Raw genomic sequence first — 22674 nt, 5'->3', positions numbered from 1 at the left:
ATTCCATTATTCACGCTTCTTCGATTCATTTACTGTTGAGCATGCCTTAAAGTTAATGGCATAAAGGAGAGTGGCGTGGTGTGGAGTGTAGTGGTGTGGCACTGAGTGGTGTAGAGTAGGGTCGTACAGAGTCATGATGTAGAATGTTGTAGAGTGGAGTGGCATGGAGGGAGTAAGTAGAGTGTCAGAGTGGAGTGGAGTGGAGTAGAGTGTTGTGGCATAGATTATAGTAGAGTGGAAAGCAGAGTGGAGTGGCTTTGAGTGGAGTAAAGTAACAAGGAGCGGCATAGAGGGAGTCGCGTAGAGTAGAGCGGAGTAGTATGTTGTAGAGTGGAATGGCATGGAGTCGAGTTGAGTTTCGTAGAGTGAAGTAGGGTATCAGAGTGGAGTGGCATAGAGAATCGTGGAGTGGCATAGAGTAAAGTGGAGTCATGTGCCGTAGAATTGAGTGGAATAAAGTGGCAGAGTGGTGTAGGAGTTGCATAGAGCATTGCAGAGTGAAGTAGAGTGTCGTAAAGTGGCATATAGTGGAGTAGAGTGTCAGAGTGGAGTTTAATGGAGCAGAGTGTCAGAGTGGAGTATCATGGAGCGCAATGTTGTAGAGTGGAGTGTCGTAGAGGGTCCCAGAGTAAAGTGGTGTAGAAAACAGTGGTGCAGAGTAGATTGAGTTAGAGTGCATTGGTTTTGAGTAAAATGGCGTAGAGTGCAGTGGCGTAGAGTAGAGTGGTGAAAGGAAGAGTAGTGCAGAGGCGTAGAGTGCAGAGGTGCAGAGTAGAGTAGAGTGTCAGAGTGCAAAGGCATAGATTGCAATGGTGCAGAGTAGATTAGAGTGGCATAGAGTGGATTGGTGTAGAGTGGAGTGATGCAGAGTAGAGTGTAATGGCATAGATTGCAGTAGAGTGGCGTACAGTTGATTGGTGCATAGTACACTGCAGTGGTGCATAGTAGAGTGGCATTGAGTTTAGTGGCAGAGAGTGCAGTGTTGCCGAGTAAAGTGTCAGAGTGCCGTGATGTAGAGTGGCATAGAGTGGTGCTGAGTAGAATGGCAAGGAGATCAGTGGCATGGAGTACAGTGATGGATAGTGAAATAGTGTGTCGTAGAGTGCAGTGGAGCAGAGTAGATTGGCGTAGAGCTCAGTAGCGTAGAGTGCATTGATTTTGAGTAAAGTGGCATACAGTGCAGTGGTTTAGAGTAGAGTGACAGAGTGCAGTGGCATAAAGTAAAGTGATGCAGAGTGGAGTGGCACAACACAGTGTGGTGCTGCATAGCACAGAGTGGCGCTGCACAGCGCAGAGTGCAGTAGCGTAGAGTGAGGTGGGGTGGTGTGGGGTAGAGCGCAGTGGAGTAGAGCGGCATAGAGTCCAGTGGCATACAGAAGAGGGGCATAAAGTTCAGTGGTGCAGACTAGATTAGAGTGGCGTACAGTGGATTTGCGTGGAGTGCTTTGGCGTACCGTGCAGTAGAGTGGTGCAGAGTGCAGTGGCAGAGTTCAGGAGTGCAGAGTTCAGTGCCGGAAAGTGCAGTGTTGCAGAGTAGAGGTTCGTAGAGTGCAGTGGTGCAGAGTAGAATAGAGTGGTGTAGAGTGCAGTGGCGTAAAGTAAAATGCTGCAGAGTAGAGTATAGTAAAAAGGTGAGGAATCTGCAACTTTAAATCTGTATCACAGTGGCATGATTTACAAGTGCAAATTCACAGAATGCAAAGTTACTCCAATTCATTATTCACAACTAATTTGAACTAATAGGATATGTGATTAAATCTGCTCAGAAGAGCAGTGTGGGTATTCCAGGGCAGGACTATCATGAAAAATTGATGAACACTCAAAAACATAAGTTTGTAGGTTCCCCCCCCCCCCAACCTCTAAGAGCCCATTTCTATCCTTGACACAAGGACAGGAGTTAATGCCCAACCAGTATGAGATTAATTAGGAAATACTTCCAAGTTTTCAATGGAGACACATTTTCCCAGTGGTAAAAAGTTGGTTTGAGTAAATGCTCTTTTGCTAGGAACTGATGTAATGTCAAAATCTACACAACATACATTTTTGCCTTGGGGACATTTCATTGCTTACTGGGTCAGATGGCTCAGTGTGGTAAAGCACTCAGCGCAGGTTTGTGTTGGAACCCATAGGTAGGCGTTCCCATGCAAGAGAGCCTACACAGCATTTCATGCTCCAGATAGTGCTAAAATTAATACCAGTAAGTTCTGCAGGAACAGCTGTTAATCAGCACCAAGACTCCCATGAGTGAACATACATTTTAAAAATACACATTAGGACTAAGCCTGGTAGGAGACTGTTGCTGCTTCCCAGAAGTGAATTGTTTGGGAATTCCCAAAAATGTGTACATCTACTCCAAATGTAGGTGTAAACCTACAGGAGTAGATTTACAACCCATTAATCAGCCCCTCGTTTTCCAGCGATTTCCATGCTCAGGCACTTGGCTCGCTTCTTAGATCTGGTTTCAAATGCTGCACTGTTTAGATCGGAGGATACTTAAGTGATTTTTGTGAAACACTTACATGCTTTTTTGGCTGTTACATTTATGTGCTCATAAGAAATATAAAAGAAGTTGTGTCTCCATAATCCAGGAAGAAGCATCAATGACCGTGAACACAACAACTGCTGGACACAAAAAGAAGCAACTCAGGCAAGGTGCGATCACTGAAATTTCAATAATGTTTAATATTATTAAGTAGTGTAGATACAAAGTCACATTGAACCAACAGTGCTTGCCATTTAGCGACCTAAACGTTGAAAATGCATAATACTGTAACTGAAAAGGTTCATGCAAAGAAATCAAAGATAGCATTTGCTCCAACCGACCCACATTTTACTGGTTAGCTACTTATACTTCTTTGTCTTTGCTAAAAGCACATAAAATCCCATCATGGTATTACAACATCTGGGTAACACTCTCTATAGTCCCAACACTTCACAATGGCCAAAACATATTTCCTCATCTAGGAAGGACTATTATAAATGTCGAGCTACAGTCCAGGAAGACACCCTGGCATCACGTTTTTATTTTCAAAAAGGATTTGAAGTTACAAACTTTACCATGGTGTCTGACAAAGTAATCCAGTTGTTTAACTACATTGATCAACCAAACTATTACTATCAAATGACTCGTTTGTCTGGTCTCCACCTGTTTACACAGATGCCAATCCATCACAGCTACTATCAGAGAAATCTTTCTAATAAGGAACCATGAAAGGAAAAAAACTTCACTATTTCACCAACCAGGATTTTTAGCAACAGATTTATTTACGGTATATTGTACTATCTGATAAACAAGATGATGGTTAATATATACCATTGAAGGAACAAACTATAGGACCCGAAGAGGAAAAAGTGCCATCATAAGAGGTTGTTCTCTTCTTTTATACTCAACAGGCCACCTTAAGCAGAAGCTAATGGGGATACAACTGCTAACATAACCAATACACAAAATAATTTAATTGGGCTATCGAGGCTAATTGCCTAACACTGGCGGGAGATTACAAGCAACTGAGCAACCAGCAAAGCTTTCAGCTCAAAACTCTGATCATCATCTTTCATGACAAATTTGTACACCAGTTTCACTCTCGCTTCTCCTTATCGGACTGATTTTTCCACTCTGTTAGATCGATCAATCATCCTATGCAAGATGCAAGGTTAATCAAAACCTAAGAGAAAGGGATGCACCAATTTGTTAATGCCTAGAGCTATAATTTTCCTAAACTGTATTTAGCCGAGGATTGTGTACTTAAACAGATCACACAATTTTGCTTAAAAATGACCTTCAAATAATACCATGTTCGAACAGCAGAGTCCAGATATTACCAGACACAAGGACAGTTATGATTCTTAGAAATGTAGTTAGACTGACATCAAAAATATCCATTCCCACACTCACATGACAACGCCTAGAAAAGCTGCACCTTGAAGAGCAGAGACCAACTGTTAGTTCACAAACCTTTATTTAAATGTTTGATCTTGCAAGTAGTACTTTAGTTGCACTTTGCTAGGAAAGAGAGGGGGTCATATGAAACGTAATGATTTAGGATTAGTCTAAAGCTAGGAAAACTTCCCACTGGGCGCAGTGCAAAAGTACAGTACTGGACGTAAAGCAGAATATAAAATGACTACAGAAGAGCCAAGAACAGGGAAAAAGATCTGCAAAACATCCGTTTTTAGGACAGTACATGGTGGTAACTGTTTTTTAAAATTACTGATAGCACATCAAACAGAGGTTCAATATCCCAGGATCTCCAGGAGACACCAGCAACATTACAGTTTCACTACCAGGAGTGCCACTCCTCATGTTTAAACCGTTAAGAGCGAGAGAAGAAGAAATTTCCCGACCACAGTGAATGTGGCTCACAATGTAAAGCGCTTTAATCATTCAAAAGTTCTTATATTAGCAAAAGGAGAGTCTTAGAAACACCATAAAAGCTGCACAAAAAATGTTTTTCCTACAAAGCAACCCTAAGTAAAGCACACAAAAACACAATTCAACAAACTGCAGACAGAATGGAACAAAATAAATAACCACAAGCTACTGGTCTGATATGAAGCACGGAAAAAATGGACAAATGGATCAGAGTATTTTGGAATTAAATGAACGGAAGTCTCCGGTTACAGAAAAAATCTGACTAAACAGTTTGTAATTCTGCAGTTCTAAGGGGGAAAAAAACCAAAACGCCCATGCAAGTTTTTAAATTAATCCATAAACCGAGTTGAGCTGGGTGAAGTGCTTGCGTCCGGTGTGTTGCTGCCAGGCTGAGTGTTCTTTAACACGACACCTCCATAGTTTGGGGTGCGTCCCGCACTTCCATATCTCCAGAGGCCCCATCCACATGGGTGTTGGTTTGAGATCGGCTGCGGGGGCCTTCCGAAGACCCCACACTAGATGAAGAATGCGTACGGGATCGAATCAATCTGGTCATGCTTGCCGCTGGCACTGGAAAAAATACGAAAAAATATTAGCTCTTTAAGCAATATACTGAGGTTTACAAAGCACAGAGGAGCGGTTGGCACTTTAAGAGATCACCGTTGGAGGAAAGTGAAGGAACAAGGTTGCGTCTGCAGCGAGCATAGCAGAATACTTGTGTTATAGACGCTCCTTCTCATAACTACTTCTGGTCACCTCACAAAACGAGTTTCACTACAACAGGCCATTATTTTTTACCAAAGCTCTGCTGTAAGGCTGCAGCCCCACCTTTAACATGCACAGTGGTTGCTAATACTTTTCAACTGAAAAATATTAACTCTATCAGTTAACATTCTTTTGCATAAAAATTCAAGCAAACACAAAAGCCCAAAAGAAGCCCCAAAGAAATTAAATGGAAATGGTCCAAGAACTGCACAAATGACCCATGTACAAAATAGCAGGCATTGACACCAGATCCAAATTACTCAGATGTAAGCGACAGAAGGTCATGCACAACAGGAACAAACCAATTTAAAATAAAAAGCCCCAAACAAGCAGACGCTGCAATGAAAGACAACAAGACGCAGTCCGTCATGCTGGGAAGCCTTGCCGTCAAAAGGACATCTAGCGTCGATTGCACAAAAAATAACGTAAAAAACGAAAGTGTGTACATATAAACTTGTGTCACGAGCACAGTGGCACTGTCGGATGCACATTGGTACCTGAATCAGCGCTCAGATGGCTGAGCTGTACATACGGGACTGCAAAAAGAATATAATGGAGAAGAGGATGAAAACAAATACATCATTTAGGAGAAAATTTACAAATATTTGTACCTATTCTACAACCACTGGAATTATGTGTAAATGTATGCTTGGCATGATACAATCGACACAGGATATTCACTGTGGCCCGGCAGAGCCTCATTTAATTCTTTAACTGTCTCAGAGTTTCTCTCCATTTATTTATCTAGGTGCTGCTTGTACTCAGGTGATTTCCAAGTGTTTTGCTTGACTTGATCATCAGAAGCAGTGACGTGCCACACAGAGATTGTCCTGGAAAGAAGACCACTGGGAGTCAATACAAATGAAAAGTACAATACTAAAATATAGTTTCAAGAGTCTGATTGTTTTCCATTGCCTCATCCAACGAATTCTATTGACCCAAAAGAACTAAGGGAATTCCTCACCAATAGAAGGTCCCTGCTAGCTAACAATCTGGAGTCGGCCTCTCCGAATCCATGACGGACTCTAAAATATGGCTGGAGCTGTAGAGAAAGGCCTTCTGAGCCTTGGTTTTCCGAAGACCTCCAACTTGAAAAACATCTATGCCATAGGCAAAAATGCCGTTGGAGGCGAGACTATGATAATGCGGAGAAGGGCATGTATAGAGCGATGATTGCGAAGAATAAAGAAAAAATCTTTACTGCTAAATCGAGCTACTTTATTGATAAAATAAACACTGCCAGTAAATGCTCCAAGGAATTGCCACCTTACAAAACTTTCCAGACTCCTGGAGGAAAAGAACTTAGCTATTGATCAAACCTTCTGTAACAAGTTAACATCATTCTTTCAACAGAAGGTCCTTGACATTTACAATACCTTTTCAGCAAATGGTGAAAAACGGAGCACAGGTCAATCCTCCCAACGATCAAGGGTAATAGCGTCACTTTCCTGAACAACTTTCTCGAAATACCTCTCAACTTAATTCCTTTTCCGCCACCACCACGGATCAGGTGGTCAAACTGCTTAGGGCAACTAAATCTGTCTCCCCTACAGATCCTTGTCCCACCAATACCATCGGTCTAGTCCCAGAAATTATAGCATCCCACCTGAGGTTTTTCATTTAAACTTCCAGCTCAGGGTCTTTCTAACTCATTGGACAAAAGCCTCCCTTTTACTTACCTCTTAAAAAAAAAAGGCAAATTGAGACACTTCGAACCCTGGCAGCTATCAGCCTATTGCACGCTTGCCTCTACCAGCAACGATTATCAAAAACAATCCTTAATCTCAAGATCACCTCTTTTATCAATGAGAATCATTTGTTTGACAACTTCAAGTACCGCTTTAAGTCAGAGCACAGCACGGAGCTGGCTCTTATAAATGCAACAGAGGAAATCAGATGCACAGTGGACAGAGGCGTCAAAGCCACACTGATCCGGTTGGACCTCTCAACGACAATCGACACGGTCGACCACCGTCTGCTGATCAGCAGTCTTCAGGATTTGGGGGCTCTATCCCTTGTCAACATCTTTAACAGATCGAGAGCAAGTAGTGGAAATGGCCAATTCAGTATTCACACCTTTTCAGAATCCTTGCCAGATACCCCAGGGTTCCTCCCTTAGCCCTTCTCTTATAACTTGTATGTCACCCCATTGGCACAACTCATCAAATCCTTTGGGTTTGCCATGGTGTCATACGCTGATGACACCCAGATTGTTTCAATATCAAGCAATATTCAGGACACTGCATCTAGGTTCCACCAGTGCATGCAACAGATCAGAAAATGCATGCTGGAAAACTGTCTGAGGTTGAACTTGGGAAAGGCTGAGGTCCTGCTTTTCCGATACAATGTTTCGGTCTGGTAACCTCACTGGTGGCCCCAAGAACTGGGAAATCTGCCCACCCCAGCAGTAAAAGCCAAGAACTTAGGGGTCATACTAAGCTCTTTCCAATACCACATCAATGCGATTTCCTCCTCCATCTTTCTCATTTTAAAAATGGTTTTAAAAAAAATCAGCCTATTTATTCCGGAGTCCCTTCAGAAAACTGTGATCTCTCCTCATTCTGTCCAGGTTGGACTACTGCAACACCCTTTTTGTCAGTCTTCAGAAGGGCCTCTTGGCCAGACTTAAGGTTCTTTTAAACACAGCCAGGTGGCAATCCGCTAGACCAGCAATGCTACTCTTCACTGGCTTTCTATGCAGTCAAGGATCAATTTCAAAGCCCTCTGTATTGCCTTTAGGGCCCTGGACTGGGGCTGGTCCAGAGTATTTTAAAAAGGTTCTCCTGGTACACTCCTCAAAGAGCTCCGATCCTCTTCTGCCAACCAAGAAGAAGTCCCAACATATTGGCTCGAGAGCTGGGGTTGTAGGAGCTTCGGCTCCACCACGTTTTAACTATGGAACCTTCTGCCTCCTCACCTAAAGCTGCCTTCTGATCTGCTAGCTTTTACGAAAGCACTCAAAACCTGGCTCTTTATTCAGTAGCATAGGGTAGTTCCGTTCCCAATGCCTTTGTGCTTATTTTTTTTCTCTTTTGCTGGGTTTTTACTTTCTCAGTGTGGGCAGCACCTAGATGCCTCCGGGAATTAGTTGCGCTCTACGAATACAATATCATATCAAATAACTATGGGTCAGATACAAGACCATTTCATTTTGCGAGTCTCTAATTTCTAGCAATTAGAGACTCGCAATATGGAATGTACTAATGTGTCTCAGACACATTATCGTACCCCAATGCGGTCACAACTGACCTACCTCCTCAATATTCATGAGGCAGGTCGCAATTTGCGACCCACTGGGAATGGCCAATAAAACGGGGATGGTGGCCTGCAGGGGACAAAAGACCACCACGTCTGTGTTTGCTTTTAAATAAAGCAACTTTTTTTTTTTTTTAAATGCAGTCCTTTTTCTTTAAAGGAAAACGGGATAAGTTTGAAAAAGAAAAATGAAACGTTTAGGTTTATTTTTGAAGAGCAGGTAGGTAGTGATCTGTAGGAGCACTGCCTGCGTCCAAAAACGTTTTCACCATAACTTACATAGGGAAAGGGCCCTTCTCGTTTGTGACTGGCTTATAATCTACTTGAAGGAGGTGGTAAACTGCGAGTGTTTTGTGCCTGCATTCCAGTCACAAAACAATTGTACATCCCCCTGCGAACCCTATTTTGCAAGCCGGTAATAGGTTACTGTCTCGCCAAATAAGGTTTGTACATGCATTTTACCAGTCGGGCCATTTGTGACCGGTAAAATGCGGTACATTTGCCCATTTGTGTGAGAGTGTGGATGAGAGGCATAGACAAAATGTATTTCCAGTGCTAGGATTGCCTTTTAAAAACTGGTTGCCAATGCCTGCACTACCTTTTCAGTGCGGCCGAAGCTGGGGAAGGTTTAAAAAGGAACCTCTGATATTTGCACCAGAGAATTCTTCATTTATTTCCAAGTGTAGGGCTGAAACGGAATTCCTTCCGTTTCAGCCCCTACCCCTTGCTATATACATATGTAGTTATATGGATTTCAGCCAGCTTTCTTCATCTATTGGTCTGCTGTTGTGGTGTTCACATTTTTCTTCCATTCACTACAGCATACATCTTGGGGTAATGGATCATGCCACTTTAGCCATGGGGTAACTTCACTGTGAGTAATGGCATTCTGTCTTTTCACAAGAAGTAGATCCACACAAGTACAACTCTTCAGTTCCTTAGGCTAATTTGTCAGTGTGTGCTTTATAAGACCAAAGTCAGATTTTTGCTTTTCAGCATTTTTTTTATACTGGTAATCAACTGGAATCTCCCCCAACAATAAAGTTTTGCAAAAGCCATGACAAAACAAAATAAGCATTGAGAAAGCCAAAAGTCTAGTAGCGAATAACAGTCCTATTAGCTTGACAAATGGTTAGGTAGCTATCTGGTTTGGTGATGGAGGACAAATATTATTGTGGTGGCTGGGCCTACTCTGTCGTTTTCTGACTCTGATAGATTTGTCACCCAATTAAATAGTCTCTGCAGCATGTGAGCGCCATTATAAATGAACACTGGCTGGAGAGGGCTCACCCCTCGTCTCATTAAGTACGCTTTGGTTTTGCTTATGTGGCAAGGTGAAGCAATTTTGGTTTTTGGTCTCTTAGCATCTTTGGAGGAGTTCTTCAGATCACAACTTCAAGAAGCTAGGTGCTTTTTTACTTTTGCTTTTCCACTTTAACATATCTCAAAGACATATCTGACATCTCACAGAATCACTCGCCCACACACTTTCATAAGGAAACTTCTGCCTTATCACCGTTTCAGAAGGAAGGTTTTAGACAGTCCGAGATCGTGCCTTGGGGGAGGACTGCACAGGCATCATCAGAGGGAGAGGAAAATGGAGCTGAATCTGGAGGCGATTTTTCAGTCCACTGCGTTTCATCCGATAACTCGCCTCCAACGGATTCTGAGGAACATACTGGAGTCAGTATGTCCCTTCGGAAGCACAATCTGGCAGAGGACAGACAGTAGCAGGGTAGCCAAGCTCAGGGAGCAGGTACATTCAGAAGCAAACACTGAGTGCTCTCATGGTAGCCCCCCAATTTATTGTAGCCCCAAATTTCCCCATTCACTGCACATGCTGGATGTAAAGTCAATACATCAAACATTTTACCTATTCACTACATCCATTTGTTTCTGCATGTTGACTTCCGTGAGGAAATTTTGCACGAAACATATGTGGGTGCCAAAATGTTTGAGGGAGCATGAAGGCACTCTTGGGCATCATTTTGGGAAGTCCGGTGGACTCCCCCTTTACTTAGGGAGTTGAAAATGTTTCTGGACCTTATGCGTAACATGAGAATAGTGCACAGACCAAGCGTACCGTCCTACTGGTCTACTTGCATGGTTAGGGCAATACCCAGCTTCACACTGGTCATGAGCAGAGATGGTTTTTGATAATGGAGTATGCTGCTTTTCTATGAAAATTCTGCTGCATTGCCCCAGGACCACCCAGACCATGAAACTTTGGCCAGTTGTGGAATATTTTGCTTCCAGGTTTCCTTTCAATTGTTTCCTCTAGCTGAAAAAAATCTTGGGCATGCTTATGGCCTGCTTCATGCTCTCATCCGCTGTCAGAATAGTAGAGGTTCTAGCTGCCATATGACAAGTGCGTTACAGTCACATGACAGCACAATGGAGAACAGAACATAGGCCACGTTGTCAGAGAGTACCCTTTGTGGCAACACCTAAAGCCCTTAGTGGTTTAAGTACTCAAAAGGGATTTTATGACAGTCTTCCCCAGCATGTTTACTTTTGTTTCAAAGTTAGATATGCTCACACAGTTCAAGGAATGTAGGTCCAGACCCAAAGACATCCTCAGACACCCCTCCCCCCCACTTTCATCCATAAACTGGGACAAGTTGGAGTTAGCACAGCAAGCTAAAGGAGGAGGAGACGGCGTTTACTTGCTGGGTCATTGACAACGATGAGTCCAGGATGACCCCCAGGTTGCGAGCGTGGTGGGTGGGCGTCGGTGCTGCTCCCAGTGCGGCCGGCCACCATGAGTTCGTTGTATCAGATCCTTCCCAACTGGATGCACCCATTCTGTCAGTTTGGCACTGTTCACCTCTGCTGCTTAAAAAACAGATCCCCTAAGTCCCCCAAGGATCCTCACTCAGCCCCATGCTGTTCAACGTCTACATGGCACTGCTCGCCAACAACGTTCTAACACACTAAATCACTATCATCTCATATGCTGATGACACTCAGCTCAGCCTCTCGCTCTCCGTCGACACACCGAGCTCCTGGATGAAGATCATCACCGCATGTCTAAAGTCACCATTTGGATGAAGGCCAACTGTCTAAAGCTCAACTCCAACAAGACAGAGGTAGTTTTGTTTGACAAAGACACCTCACTAGGGTCGCCAGTTGAACTAGGACCGTCACCCAACCCAACTAACCAAACCAGGAACCTCAGGATAGTGGTCCTGTCAATGACCAGCCGGATAAACACCTTTGCCTTCTCCTACTTCTTCACCTTCAAGTTCCTCAGAAATATTTTTATATGGCTCCCACTCAACACCGTAGAACAGTCACCTGGTCTCAGCAAGCAGGACTACGGGAACGCACTTTGTCGGTATCACTGCTTATCTCACCCAGAGACTTGAGGCCTTCCAAAATGCTACAGCCAGACTCGCACTCTAACTCCCACCCAGCACTCATCTCCACACACCTAAAAAACCTCAACTGGCTCCCATTTCACAAACATTCACGCTTCAAACTCCTTATGCACATTGACCTACAAAATCTAAAACCCACTTATTTAAGCAGCTGTGCAAGATTCCATGTCCTATGCTCAGACGGGCTCTTGCTCCATCACATGCCTTGCATTTGAAGAGCCACAGTTAGCAGGTGTGCTTTCTCATACCTAGCATCGGACGAAACTACAACTGACTCCTAGTTTAGCACTTGAATCCCAATGTATCGAAATAAAATTCAAGTCCTGTGCACAAATCTTCCGGAGTTCGTCATAGAATAACTCCACTGAGAGCCAGATGAAGAAGATAAATACAAAAAGGAAGGTGCGCCAGTAAAAAAGTCCAAATCCCAATAGGTATCCTTGATATTTCTTTTATTCTTGTAGTTCAAAAAGATAAAACTCATCCAACGCGTTTCATTCTACACAAGAACTTCTTCAGGGCCGAATTAAAGAGATGTTCAACTTAAGATGAATATGGACCAAGACAATGCATCTGAGAATATGTCCATTTGATATTTCATAATGTCACTCCATGATAAGAGTGCAATCAAGGGGGTTCCAGAAATCTTGTGTTCTTGTGTAGAATGAAACGCGTTGGCTGAGTTTTATCTTTTTGAACTACAAGAATAAAAGAAATATCAAGGATACCTATTGGGATTTGGACTTTTTTACTGGTGCACCTTCCTTTTTGTAATTATGCTTTCTCATACCTGGTTCCCAAAGCCTGGAACTTTAATTTTGCAAGAAACCGAAAACATGGCTCATCCAATAGGTCCCAGTTAGGGCACCACCTCCTATATTTTTTTTAGCCACCAGGGTACTCTCGTGGGAGAGATGCATGCCTTACAAATACACATAACAGAAAATATTTGTGGCCTGCTTTCACGTTCATCCTCTGCCAGAAAGTGGTAGATGTTCAGTTTGCCGTTTGACAAGTGTTACAGTCACAGCACTGTACATAACTGTTATGAGACATGCACCACATTGTCACCAATTACCCTATGCTCCAAAACACAACCTCGTTAGTAGTTTTGGATGTGCACTTTAGGGAACTTAAGACGGTCTTCCCCAGCATGTTTACTTTACTTTCAAAGGTAGATATGCTCACCGAGTTCGTAAAATAGAGAGTCTGAAGGTATACTCAAACACCCCTCCAACTTGCATCCATAAATTGAAAGAAGATAGATTTAGCACTGCGATTAACTAAAGGCGCACAAAATACAAATCTGGCTGAGCCTCATGTGGCTATTATGTGTAGTGTTAGTAAAGGTCCCCTTGGTACGCATTCTGCATCACTCTGGGCTTTGAGGATGGCAGATACCCGCCAGGCAGTAAGTAAAAAGTTAGTCTAGGTTTCTTTTCATTTGGGAGATTTTGAATTTTTCCCGCTTGTCAAGGGAACAATCGACAAAATGTCTGGCTATGTGTGTAATGGGATTTGCTTGTGGTGTGTTTGTATGCAAGAAGGCCGATGACTGGGTGAGATGGGGTGCGACTAGTTTAGTCTTGTGGAGTACGAATGTTTTGGGTCCTTGAAGAGCAGCGGTATGTTGACATAAGTGTTGTGCTGTGTTGTATTGTATGTTATTGGGCACATGGCTGGCCGTATGAATGGCCTGGTGTATGGCATGTGAATGGCCCATAAAGTGGTTGGTGCCTAGACATGGCTTTAGGGCTCACCCCCAGTAGCATGGGTTTAATATTCTGATACTGTTATTAGTATTTGCTCTTTGAATCTAGTATTTCTGTAGGTGGCAAAAACAACTGGTATAAGACTATACTTTAGTAGTAGATGTACTCCGAAAGAGCCATAACAATCCCACTCACTTTCACACAATGCCTTCCAAACTTCAAACTTTGGCTAAATGGCTAAGATCACACCGCAGCGTTCAGAAGGAGGAGGTGGAGGCTCACATTACCTGGTGGCAGATTTTGAAGGAGTCGTCGGACGGGACTGCAGGTCCCAGGAGCCCTGAGCGCCGCAGCGCCGCAGCTGTGTAGCGGCACGCCCTCCCGCCATCCCGCCCACTAACAGGATAAAATTCCTCGCGGAACCCGCTGGCGCGGGTCCCGCAGCGTTCAGAAGGAGGAGGTGGAGGCTCACATTACCTGGTGGCAGATTTTGAAGGAGTCGTCGGACGGGACTGCAGGTCCCAGGAGCCCTGAGCGCCGCAGCGCCGCAGCTGTGTAGCGGCACGCCCTCCCGCCATCCCGCCCACTAACGGGATAAAATTCCTCGCGGAACCCGCTGGCGCGGGTCCCGCAGCGTTCAGAAGGAGGAGGTGGAGGCTCACATTACCTGGTGGCAGATTTTGAAGGAGTCGTCGGACGGGACTGCAGGTCCCAGGAGCCCTGAGCGCCGCAGCTGTGTAGCGGCACGCCCTCCCGCCATCCCGCCCACTAACGGGATAAAATTCCTCGCGGAACCCGCTGGCGCAGGTCCCGCAGCGTTCAGAAGGAGGAGGTGGAGGCTCACATTACCTGGTGGCAGATTTTGAAGGAGTCGTCGGACGGGACTGCAGGTCCCAGGAGCCCTGAGCGCCGCAGCGCCGCAGCTGTGTAGCGGCACGCCCTCCCGCCATCCCGCCCACTAACGGGATAACGATCCTCCCCTATTTCCCATTGGATGCTGTTTTGGCTAAATAGCACCATTACAAGCGGAGCGGGACGCGACGCGGGACGCCCTGGACGAAGCCCGGACTAAGGGCGGACAGTCTGAGACAGCCCGGGACAGGAGGGGGCAGGTGGGAGCAGCAGACTGGCTTTTGGACTCCTGTGTTACTTAAGTTTACCATTGCACATTTTGTTGTGTGTATCGATTGCCGAGTTACTGTTGCTTATTGTTTAAAGCTCCCTGGGGATCGGAGGTTGTATGTGATAACCTATTTGGGAAACCCTGGTATATTGTTGTTGGTGTCTACAATAAGAAATTTCAGGGGGGTCCCGGAGCCCGATTTGCTAATTATGCCCAAACCAAAGATAGCAGCCTCGACCACAACCATGGACAATTACCTGGTTAAGATGGTCGATAAAATTAATCAGGAACGTAGGAAATCATTAGGTCGTCCAGGGTCACAGAGTTTGGTTTCCCCCCCGCCCATTTGTTTGGCCTCTGAGCGCCCCCTTGTTCAGGATCTTAATACTCCCTTATTACCCACTGATTGTATATCTGAGGGAGTTGTTACTGACACTATTAGTTCGGATAGCGACACTCCTGAGTCCACGATCGACCCTGAACCAGGACAAGCTATTTTACCTGTTGTACCTATCCCCAGTCAGTCTGTTCCCAGACGCCAAAAATTAATACGCACCTGTAGGAACACTACTAAACCCATACAGTCTAAGCGAGGAGGGAATCGCCATACTAACAAAAAGGACACTACCCCGCAGATAAATGTCCCAGCCCAATCTGTGCTAACGGAAGGAGTTAAGGTCACTTTAGATAAAGAACAGCTGGATCTTATAACCCAGGCTATAGTTGCCAAGTTTGACATATTAGTTAAACCTTTATTGACCAAACTTTCCACTCTTGCCGACAAAGTAGTCAGATTGGGAGGTATCTTGGATTCTTTTATCAAGGCTAGACCAGCCCCAACCAATATTACTGGTACTCAGGTGCCTGAGGAGACTTCTTTAACTACCTCTGATACAGCCCCAATGATGGCCGAGAACAGTAGTTCTGAATGCAGACCTGGGTGTGCCCCTGGAAAGCCTGTTGCGGTTCCCAATGTACCATCTCAGCGGCAAAACACCACAAAACCACCCGACGTTTTAGTACCGGGGGATTCGTTGGGCCACAATGTAAACTTCCCTGGCTCCAGAAACCCCCAACCGAACCTGCCACCTACGTGTGCACCATTTGTTGCTGTCCTTATGAACGTCCCCCCTGTTAAGAGGCTTGATAGCAATCCTGCTAGTGTAGAATCACACTCGTCATTAAAGAATAAAACTGTGGACTGGCTCCACCGACAGTGTGACTTCCCTATAGCACTATCTAGAGATATACTTAGTACTAGGAGAACTAACTGGGTTGGTAAGTCCCGTAAGACCTGCGAAGGCGACTGTATAGTCATCAACTTTCGCAACCCCCAACTTACCTCCACAGTTTTAATTAAAGCCGCTTCTCTCCCAGTGACCGAACATGGTATATCCCTGCGGCCGCTTGGGTACTTTTATAGAGATTTTGCAACTCAACCTGTCATTCAATCTGTTGATGAGCGCCATTGGTATAGACCTAGAGTACAGGACATGGGTGCTACACCCACTATCTCTACGTTTAATAGATTCCAGCCATTAAGTGGGCTTGATTATAATGACTGACTGGAGCCGACCATAGATGGTGTTAGGTCGGAGGATTTGGACCCGAGCAAAGTGAGCTACATTGGGGCCCCCAGGATATCAACAACTATTATTAACAATATTGGTGTAAGCAAACTGGACTCTACTTTGGCATGCGACCAAGAAGATCTGGTTAACGTGAGAGGGGATAGGTCCCCGAAGAACCCTTCCACATGTTTAGTTAACTCTGGTTCAAGTGTTATAGCTTGTTGGAATGTTGCGGGACTTTCCCACAAGGATGATTGCTTAGGTTGGTTTGATTTTATCAATCTTTTTAATATTTTATGTTTCCAGGAAACCTGGAGTTTGGTCCCCATTAATTATAACGGGTTTGTCTCATATTCAATACCTGCAGTGGCTTCAAACTCAGGAAGAGCCAAGGGTGGCCTCCTGACACTGATTTCTGTTGACGCCCCGTTTGTAGTAAAGAAACATGTCCCGGTGGGGGACCATTCCCAGATCCTTTGGCTTTGTAAGGAGCAGGATAGGAATATCCTTTTAATCAATTTTTATAATAATGTTTTTGATAATTCTAGGCAACGGATAGCTTTTGCTTTGGAGGAAGCTTTGGTTAAAATTGTTACAGGAAATGAAATCGCTTTTGATTTTATCTGGTTGGGTGATTTTAATATTTCTACCTGTGTGTCCTCTGCCCATAGGGTCTGTGGTTTTTTAAGTACCCAAGGAGAGGGAGTCGCCCATTTTCCCCATAATCCTTATGGGGATTCATTAAATAAAATCCTGATGACATATGATATGGAGATCATGGGGAATGCGAGGGGTGTCCTTGATGAAATTGTCCCTACCTTCACGGGCAGAAACGCTAACTCTGTCATTGATTTTATTTGTACTTCCACTAGCCTTATTCCATGGTGTTCTGCCCCTCTGGTAGTAGATAATCTGATTAGTGATCACAACTGCCTGACCATGGAGATGGCTTTTTTGAAAACTAATTTAGGTCCCAAACCTAGTATTGTGGATAACATTGAACCACATAGACCAAATGGATATAGAATTAGGTGGAAGGGAGAGAAGGCAGACCTCCTGTCTAGTTCCATCATTGAGAACTGCTTTAAAGAAATTGAAACTATCCTAGCGAGTGAAGAATCGACAGCTGTAATCCTGAATACATTTGTCGACATCAATCACTCCATAGAAGCAGTATTCACCAAAAATTTTAAGGGCGTTTCAAATCGGCTAAGGGGGTGGTTTGATCATGCCTGTACTGCTGCCCTGAAGAGCCTTAAGGTGGCATTGGCAGAAAAACAGAGGGACATTACTCTTATTCGGCATCTTAGGGCAACCTATAAGGCAGCCGTGGCGGAAAGAAAGGCAGAACTTAAGCGTGAGGCATGGGATAAGTTAGACCGGGCCGCCGAAACCTCTGACTCCTCGCTGTTTTGGGCCACAGTCAACAGCCCTTTTTTAAGGGACGAGGCTGCGCCTATTCTGTCAGCTAACGTCAGCGTGGAAAGCTGGGTTTCCCACTTTTCCCTGATTTTTGATTCTGATAAACACATGGACAATGGTGGTGGGGTCCGGCCAATTCTTCCCCTAGACATTACATGTGCCGAGGTTAAGAAATGCATTATTGCAAGTAAAGGTGGGAAGGCTCAGGGACCTGATGGTGTGCCGGTGGATATTTACAAAAAAGAACCTGAAATCTGGGGCCCATTATTGACCAAGGTATTTAACACTGCTGTGAGACATGGTGCACCGCCTACATGGGAGGAATCTATTATTATTCCCATCTATAAAAAGGGGGAGAAGGGTGATGCTAAGAACTATCGGCCTATCTCCCTTCTTGATTCGTCCGTGAAAATTATGAGCCGGGTGCTCCTTGTCAGACTAGAAGAATGGGCTGAAGACAATAATATCCTGGCCAATTCCCAATATGGATTCAGGAAGGGCAGAGGCACAGTTGAACAGTGCCTCAACCTAGAACTACTAATTGGGAAATATACTATGGCCAAGAAAGGTTCCCTCTTCCTCTGTTTCGCCGACCTTAGTAGTGCCTTCGATATGGTTAATCATCAGATTCTTTGGGAGACACTACTTGGAATGGGGGCACCGGAGGGCATTGTCCATTTCCTGGCCAGACTGTACGTTAACCTTAGCTCTAGCGTTCGATACGGCCCGGGTGGGGAGTGTACTCCTAAGTTTGCTGTTAAGCGTGGCATTAGGCAGGGGTGTGTGTTAGCCCCATTGCTTTTCACACTTTTTATCAACGAGGTAGACTCTGTCTTAAGGTCTGTGGGGGCAGATGCCCCAACCATTCTTGACTCCTATACCCCGGTATTGCTGTATGCGGACGACGCAGTACTTCTTTCTAGGACCCCTGTAGGCCTTCAACGCCTCATGGACAGGTTTTCCTTGTTTATTGGGGAAAGGAAGCTGGTCATTAACAAAACAAAGACCTTTGTCATGGAATGTGGTAAGGGCCGTAAAAAACCCCATTCATTCTTTATGGAAGGACAGAGGGTACAGACGGTAGATACATTTAACTACTTGGGTATCACCTTTTCCAAGACAGGTAGCTGGACCAGCGAAGTCACCCACGTTAGAGCAAGAATGGCGAAATGTGCTCACGGGGTATTCACGTTCGCCTCTAAGATCGGGGATAAACGGATTAGCGACATGCTGAAGATCTACCAAATGAGGTGCCTTTCAATTGCCCTTTATGGAGCAGGTGTCTGGGGGCATGTTTCGGTTGGGTGTCTCCAAGTGGAGGAAAACCTGTTTCTAAAAAGGCTACTCTGTTTGCCTACTTCAGCATCCACGCATCTGGTCCATAGGGAATTTGGAATATCCCATCTTCTAGATTCCATTGCCCATAGACCTTTAATGCTGTGGCGTGCGATCTGGGCTAAGGAGGAGACCTCCATGAATAGAGCTATTATTAAGGACTGTTTATCTCTAGGTAATCATTTGAAGATCCCCTGGGTAAAATTCGTTATGCACAGTTTTAAGGACATATATGGTGTTAATCTATACGAGGACTGTTATGCTGCCAATAATATGTCCAAAAGCGAAATGAAGTCTGTTTGGTTGTCACTAAAGTTTGAGCAACATTTGAAGGCCAGTAGCAATTTATCCACCTGCAAGCTCTATGACAGCTGCTGTGAGATGTCAGGTTATCAATCTTATTTGAGCTTTGTTACTAGGCCCTCTCACAGGTTCGTTTTAACCAGACTGCGCTTCGGAATTGTTCACCATTTGGTGGCGTTTCCTAATACCAAAAAATACCCCATGGGTCCTTGTCCCTGTGATGGAACTACAGCCCAAAGTACAATGCACTTTCTATTGTTTTGCCCACTATATGGTAACTACCGTATTGCATTTTTAAAACCCCTGTATAAGAAACTCGGTGTCAGAACAGTTAAGGATGTCATGAAACTGATATTTAACCCCTCTCCCGATGTCTGTTTTTTTACAGCCACATTCCTTTTAAAAGCTATCAAGGCTAGGCCTAGTATTATCATCTTTTAAAATTGATATTGTCGTTTTTTATGTATTATCTGTTTTAACCCCATTGATGAAGTTTTTTATGAATTATTCTTGCTATTATCCTATGTGTATCATTGATGTTTTTATGTGTATTGCTTTTATGGACTTTGTTGTCAAGCTCCGAATAAAGCTTTATGAATTGAATTGGCTAAGATCACACATTTTCTTTACATTTCTAGAAAAGAAACTTCTGGAATCTGACACGATATACAAATGTGCTACCACCCAGTGTTCCCACCAGTTTTGGCACATAAAAATGTTATCCCACTAGTGCAGGTGGGCCTAGCGCCAGCAATAGAAAAGGCCACAAAACGTAATATGGACAATCAAGTTTTCCCACTCAAAACCAACATTTTTTTGTATTGAGGATAGCTGTAGGTTTTGAGTGCGGGATAGGTTGCCATCTGGGGAAACCTACTAAAACCCAGATAGTTTTGCAATCTAGACACCTGGGGATGTAGCTAGGCTTGCATGGATCTTATTGCAGATATCGCAATATGACAAAAACACACATGTTCCTTATACTTCTCTGCTGGAAAGTTCTAGAATCTCCAGGGATCCACAAAGTTCCAACCAACATTTCCACTCATCTGCCAATAACAGTACTTGTGTGGGTTGGTCAAGTGCCTGTGACACAAAAGACCCTAAAACGCTACGTGGAGAGATCAGCTATAAGGGTAGCTTCAGTATTTGGGTGGGGGCTCAGCCGCCACCCTTAAAAACCCACCACCCCCAGACACTTTTTAAACATAGACGCTCTAAAATTTCAGGGTGGTGTGCCTTTGTGTGAATCTCACAAAGTTTTCTTACCCACAATGCCCTTCAAACCTGAAACTTAACCAAAAAAAAAAAAAGAAAACTACATATCTGATGGAAAAATCTGGAATCAGCAGAGATCCACAAAATAACCACCACCCAGCATTACTCCACTTGTCCCGATGAAACCCATATCTCAGTCGTATGGCTGGGCCCAGTGATTACAACATATATGGTTTAAACCAATGGTTTCCATGTGAAGTAGACGAGCCTGGGCCCTAGTACCGCAGCTACCCTATTGCTGATGTCTCCAGGCCTTTTGGGTCATGGGTGCAAGGCCAACTCACACAAGTGATGCACTGTTTTAATAAGGACATGTGGGGGGACGCTGGGTTGCAAGAAATTTGAGGATCACTGCAGATTCTGGAAGTTTGCCTCGCAGAAATGTAAAAAAAAAAAAAAAAAAAAAAATGTGTGTTGGCCAGAGTTTGAGGTCTGCGAGGCCTTCTCTGTACAAATTATTATGATATTCATGCATGTCAAGCCACCCTGGACTCTCCTGGATGTATAGTTTTCTGAAATTTCTGGGTCCGGTAGGTTTCCACGGGTGACAGCTGATCTCAAGCCCAAACTCACAGCTACCCACATTACAAAAAAGTGGGTTTTAGTGGGAAAATGCGATTGTCCAGGTTGTGTTTTGTGCTCTCTTATTGTGTGCTCTAGGCTTTCTCACACAAGTGGGGGTACCAATTTTATCAGATGTGGGGGAAATGCTGGGTTGTAGGCAATTTGTGGATCCCTGCAGATTCCGGGAGTTTTCCTCACAGAATTATGAGGAAAATGCGTGGTTGTAAGTTTAAGGCTTGCAAAGGCTTCTGGGTTAGAAAACCTTGTGAGCTCCTTGCAAGTCAAGCCACCCTGGACCCCTGTGGGAGTTTACTTTGCAGATCAGTCTGGGTTTCGCAGGTTTCCAGTGTGGCAGCTGTTCCCAGGCAAAAATCCCACAGCTACCCACATTACAAAAAAGCGTTTTAGGGTGGGAGCATTTGATTGACCATGTTGTGTTTTGTGCTCTTTCCTGCTGTGGGTACTAGCCCCATTCCACAAGGGGGGTACCATTTTTATCTGGAGACATGTGATAACGCTGGGTGGTAGGACATTTGTGGATCCCTGCAGTTTCTGGAGGTTTCCCTTCACAGAAATGTGAGTTTTAGCCAACATTTAAGGTCAGCAAAGTTTGAAGTTTGCAAGGGCTTCTGGGTTAATAAAACATTTTGAGATCCATGCAAGTCAAGCTGCCCAGGATTACCCTAGGAGTATAGTTTTCAGCAATGCACGGGTTTCGTAGGCTTTCCTGGATGCTGTCTGAGCTAGGACCCAAAATCGACAGCTACCCAAAATACACAAAAAAAAAAAGGGTGTTGGTAATGCATTAGCTGTTAGAGACAATATCTAACTGCAGATTCCTTACCATAGAATTTACCAAGCGTCAGGCTGGATCCAGAAACATTTGAGTGAGCAGTACCCCTTGTGCGTGCCATCGGGTGGCTCCATTCGGCTCCGTACAATGTAGTCTGCGTCATTGGGTATGACATTGCAGTCACTTATATAGGTGCCACCCAGGCGTGCGGAGGTCAATACTTTTCACTTTTCCATGGCAGAGGCACAGAGCCATGAAGTGACTGACGAAAGTGAGTGCCAAAATTTGGGCCCTGAAAAAGGGAGTAGCCCTATTAAATAAGTCTGCACAGCGGGGAGGCATGGGTGGGTGGGTAAGGAATCTGCAGCTAGCTATTGTATCTACCAGATAATAAGTTACAGAAGGTAAGTAACTTGTTCATCTGATAGAGACTTCTAGCTGCAGATTCCTTACCTTAGAATAGATACCAAAGCCATACCCTTTTGCAAGGGCTGCGGCCAAATTCCATACACTAGTAAGTCCTGCAGGACTGAACGGGCAAAATACCTGTCCCTATGGACTTGACTGTCCTGGAAGTAATGCTTGGCAAACGTGTGCAGAGACAACCACGTTGCTCCCTATCAGATGTCCAGGACTGGGAAACCCTGAGCCAAGGCCGTGGTGGCAACCTTTTGTGCGGTAAAGGTAGAACAATGCTTTTTTTGGGTCCAGACAGTGGAAACACTACTCTTCTTTAGAGGGATGCAGTGGAGCAAAAAAGGTGGACAGCATGATAGATTGACCAAGATGGGATGGGGTCAC

At 44.5% G+C, this 22674-nt stretch overlaps 1 protein-coding gene across 2 annotated transcripts in view; it reads right to left on the bottom strand.

Moving 5' to 3' along the window:
- Positions 1 to 2662: 2662 nt before the first annotated feature.
- The window catches only part of NDRG3 (NDRG family member 3), a 589772-nt gene continuing 569760 nt past the window's right edge, over positions 2663 to 22674 (bottom strand). The window contains exons 16-17 of one of the 2 annotated variants that reach the window (XM_085619018.1): positions 5635 to 5673; positions 2663 to 4942 (exon numbers count right to left, since the gene is read on the bottom strand). In XM_085619018.1, the coding sequence (XP_085475144.1) occupies positions 4773 to 4942; positions 5635 to 5673 (209 nt within the window). In that variant the 3' untranslated portion in view covers positions 2663 to 4772. The remainder of the gene's footprint in view (positions 4943 to 5634; positions 5674 to 22674) is intronic. The other variant, XM_085619019.1, reaches the window with a different exon arrangement.

This window comes from Triturus cristatus, chromosome 7 (assembly GCF_964204655.1).
Source record: "Triturus cristatus chromosome 7, aTriCri1.1, whole genome shotgun sequence".
In the NCBI taxonomy this organism is placed as follows: domain Eukaryota; kingdom Metazoa; phylum Chordata; class Amphibia; order Caudata; family Salamandridae; genus Triturus; species Triturus cristatus.
The sequence above is the reverse complement of the archived record's forward strand: the minus strand, read 5'-3'. Positions and strand labels throughout refer to the sequence as shown.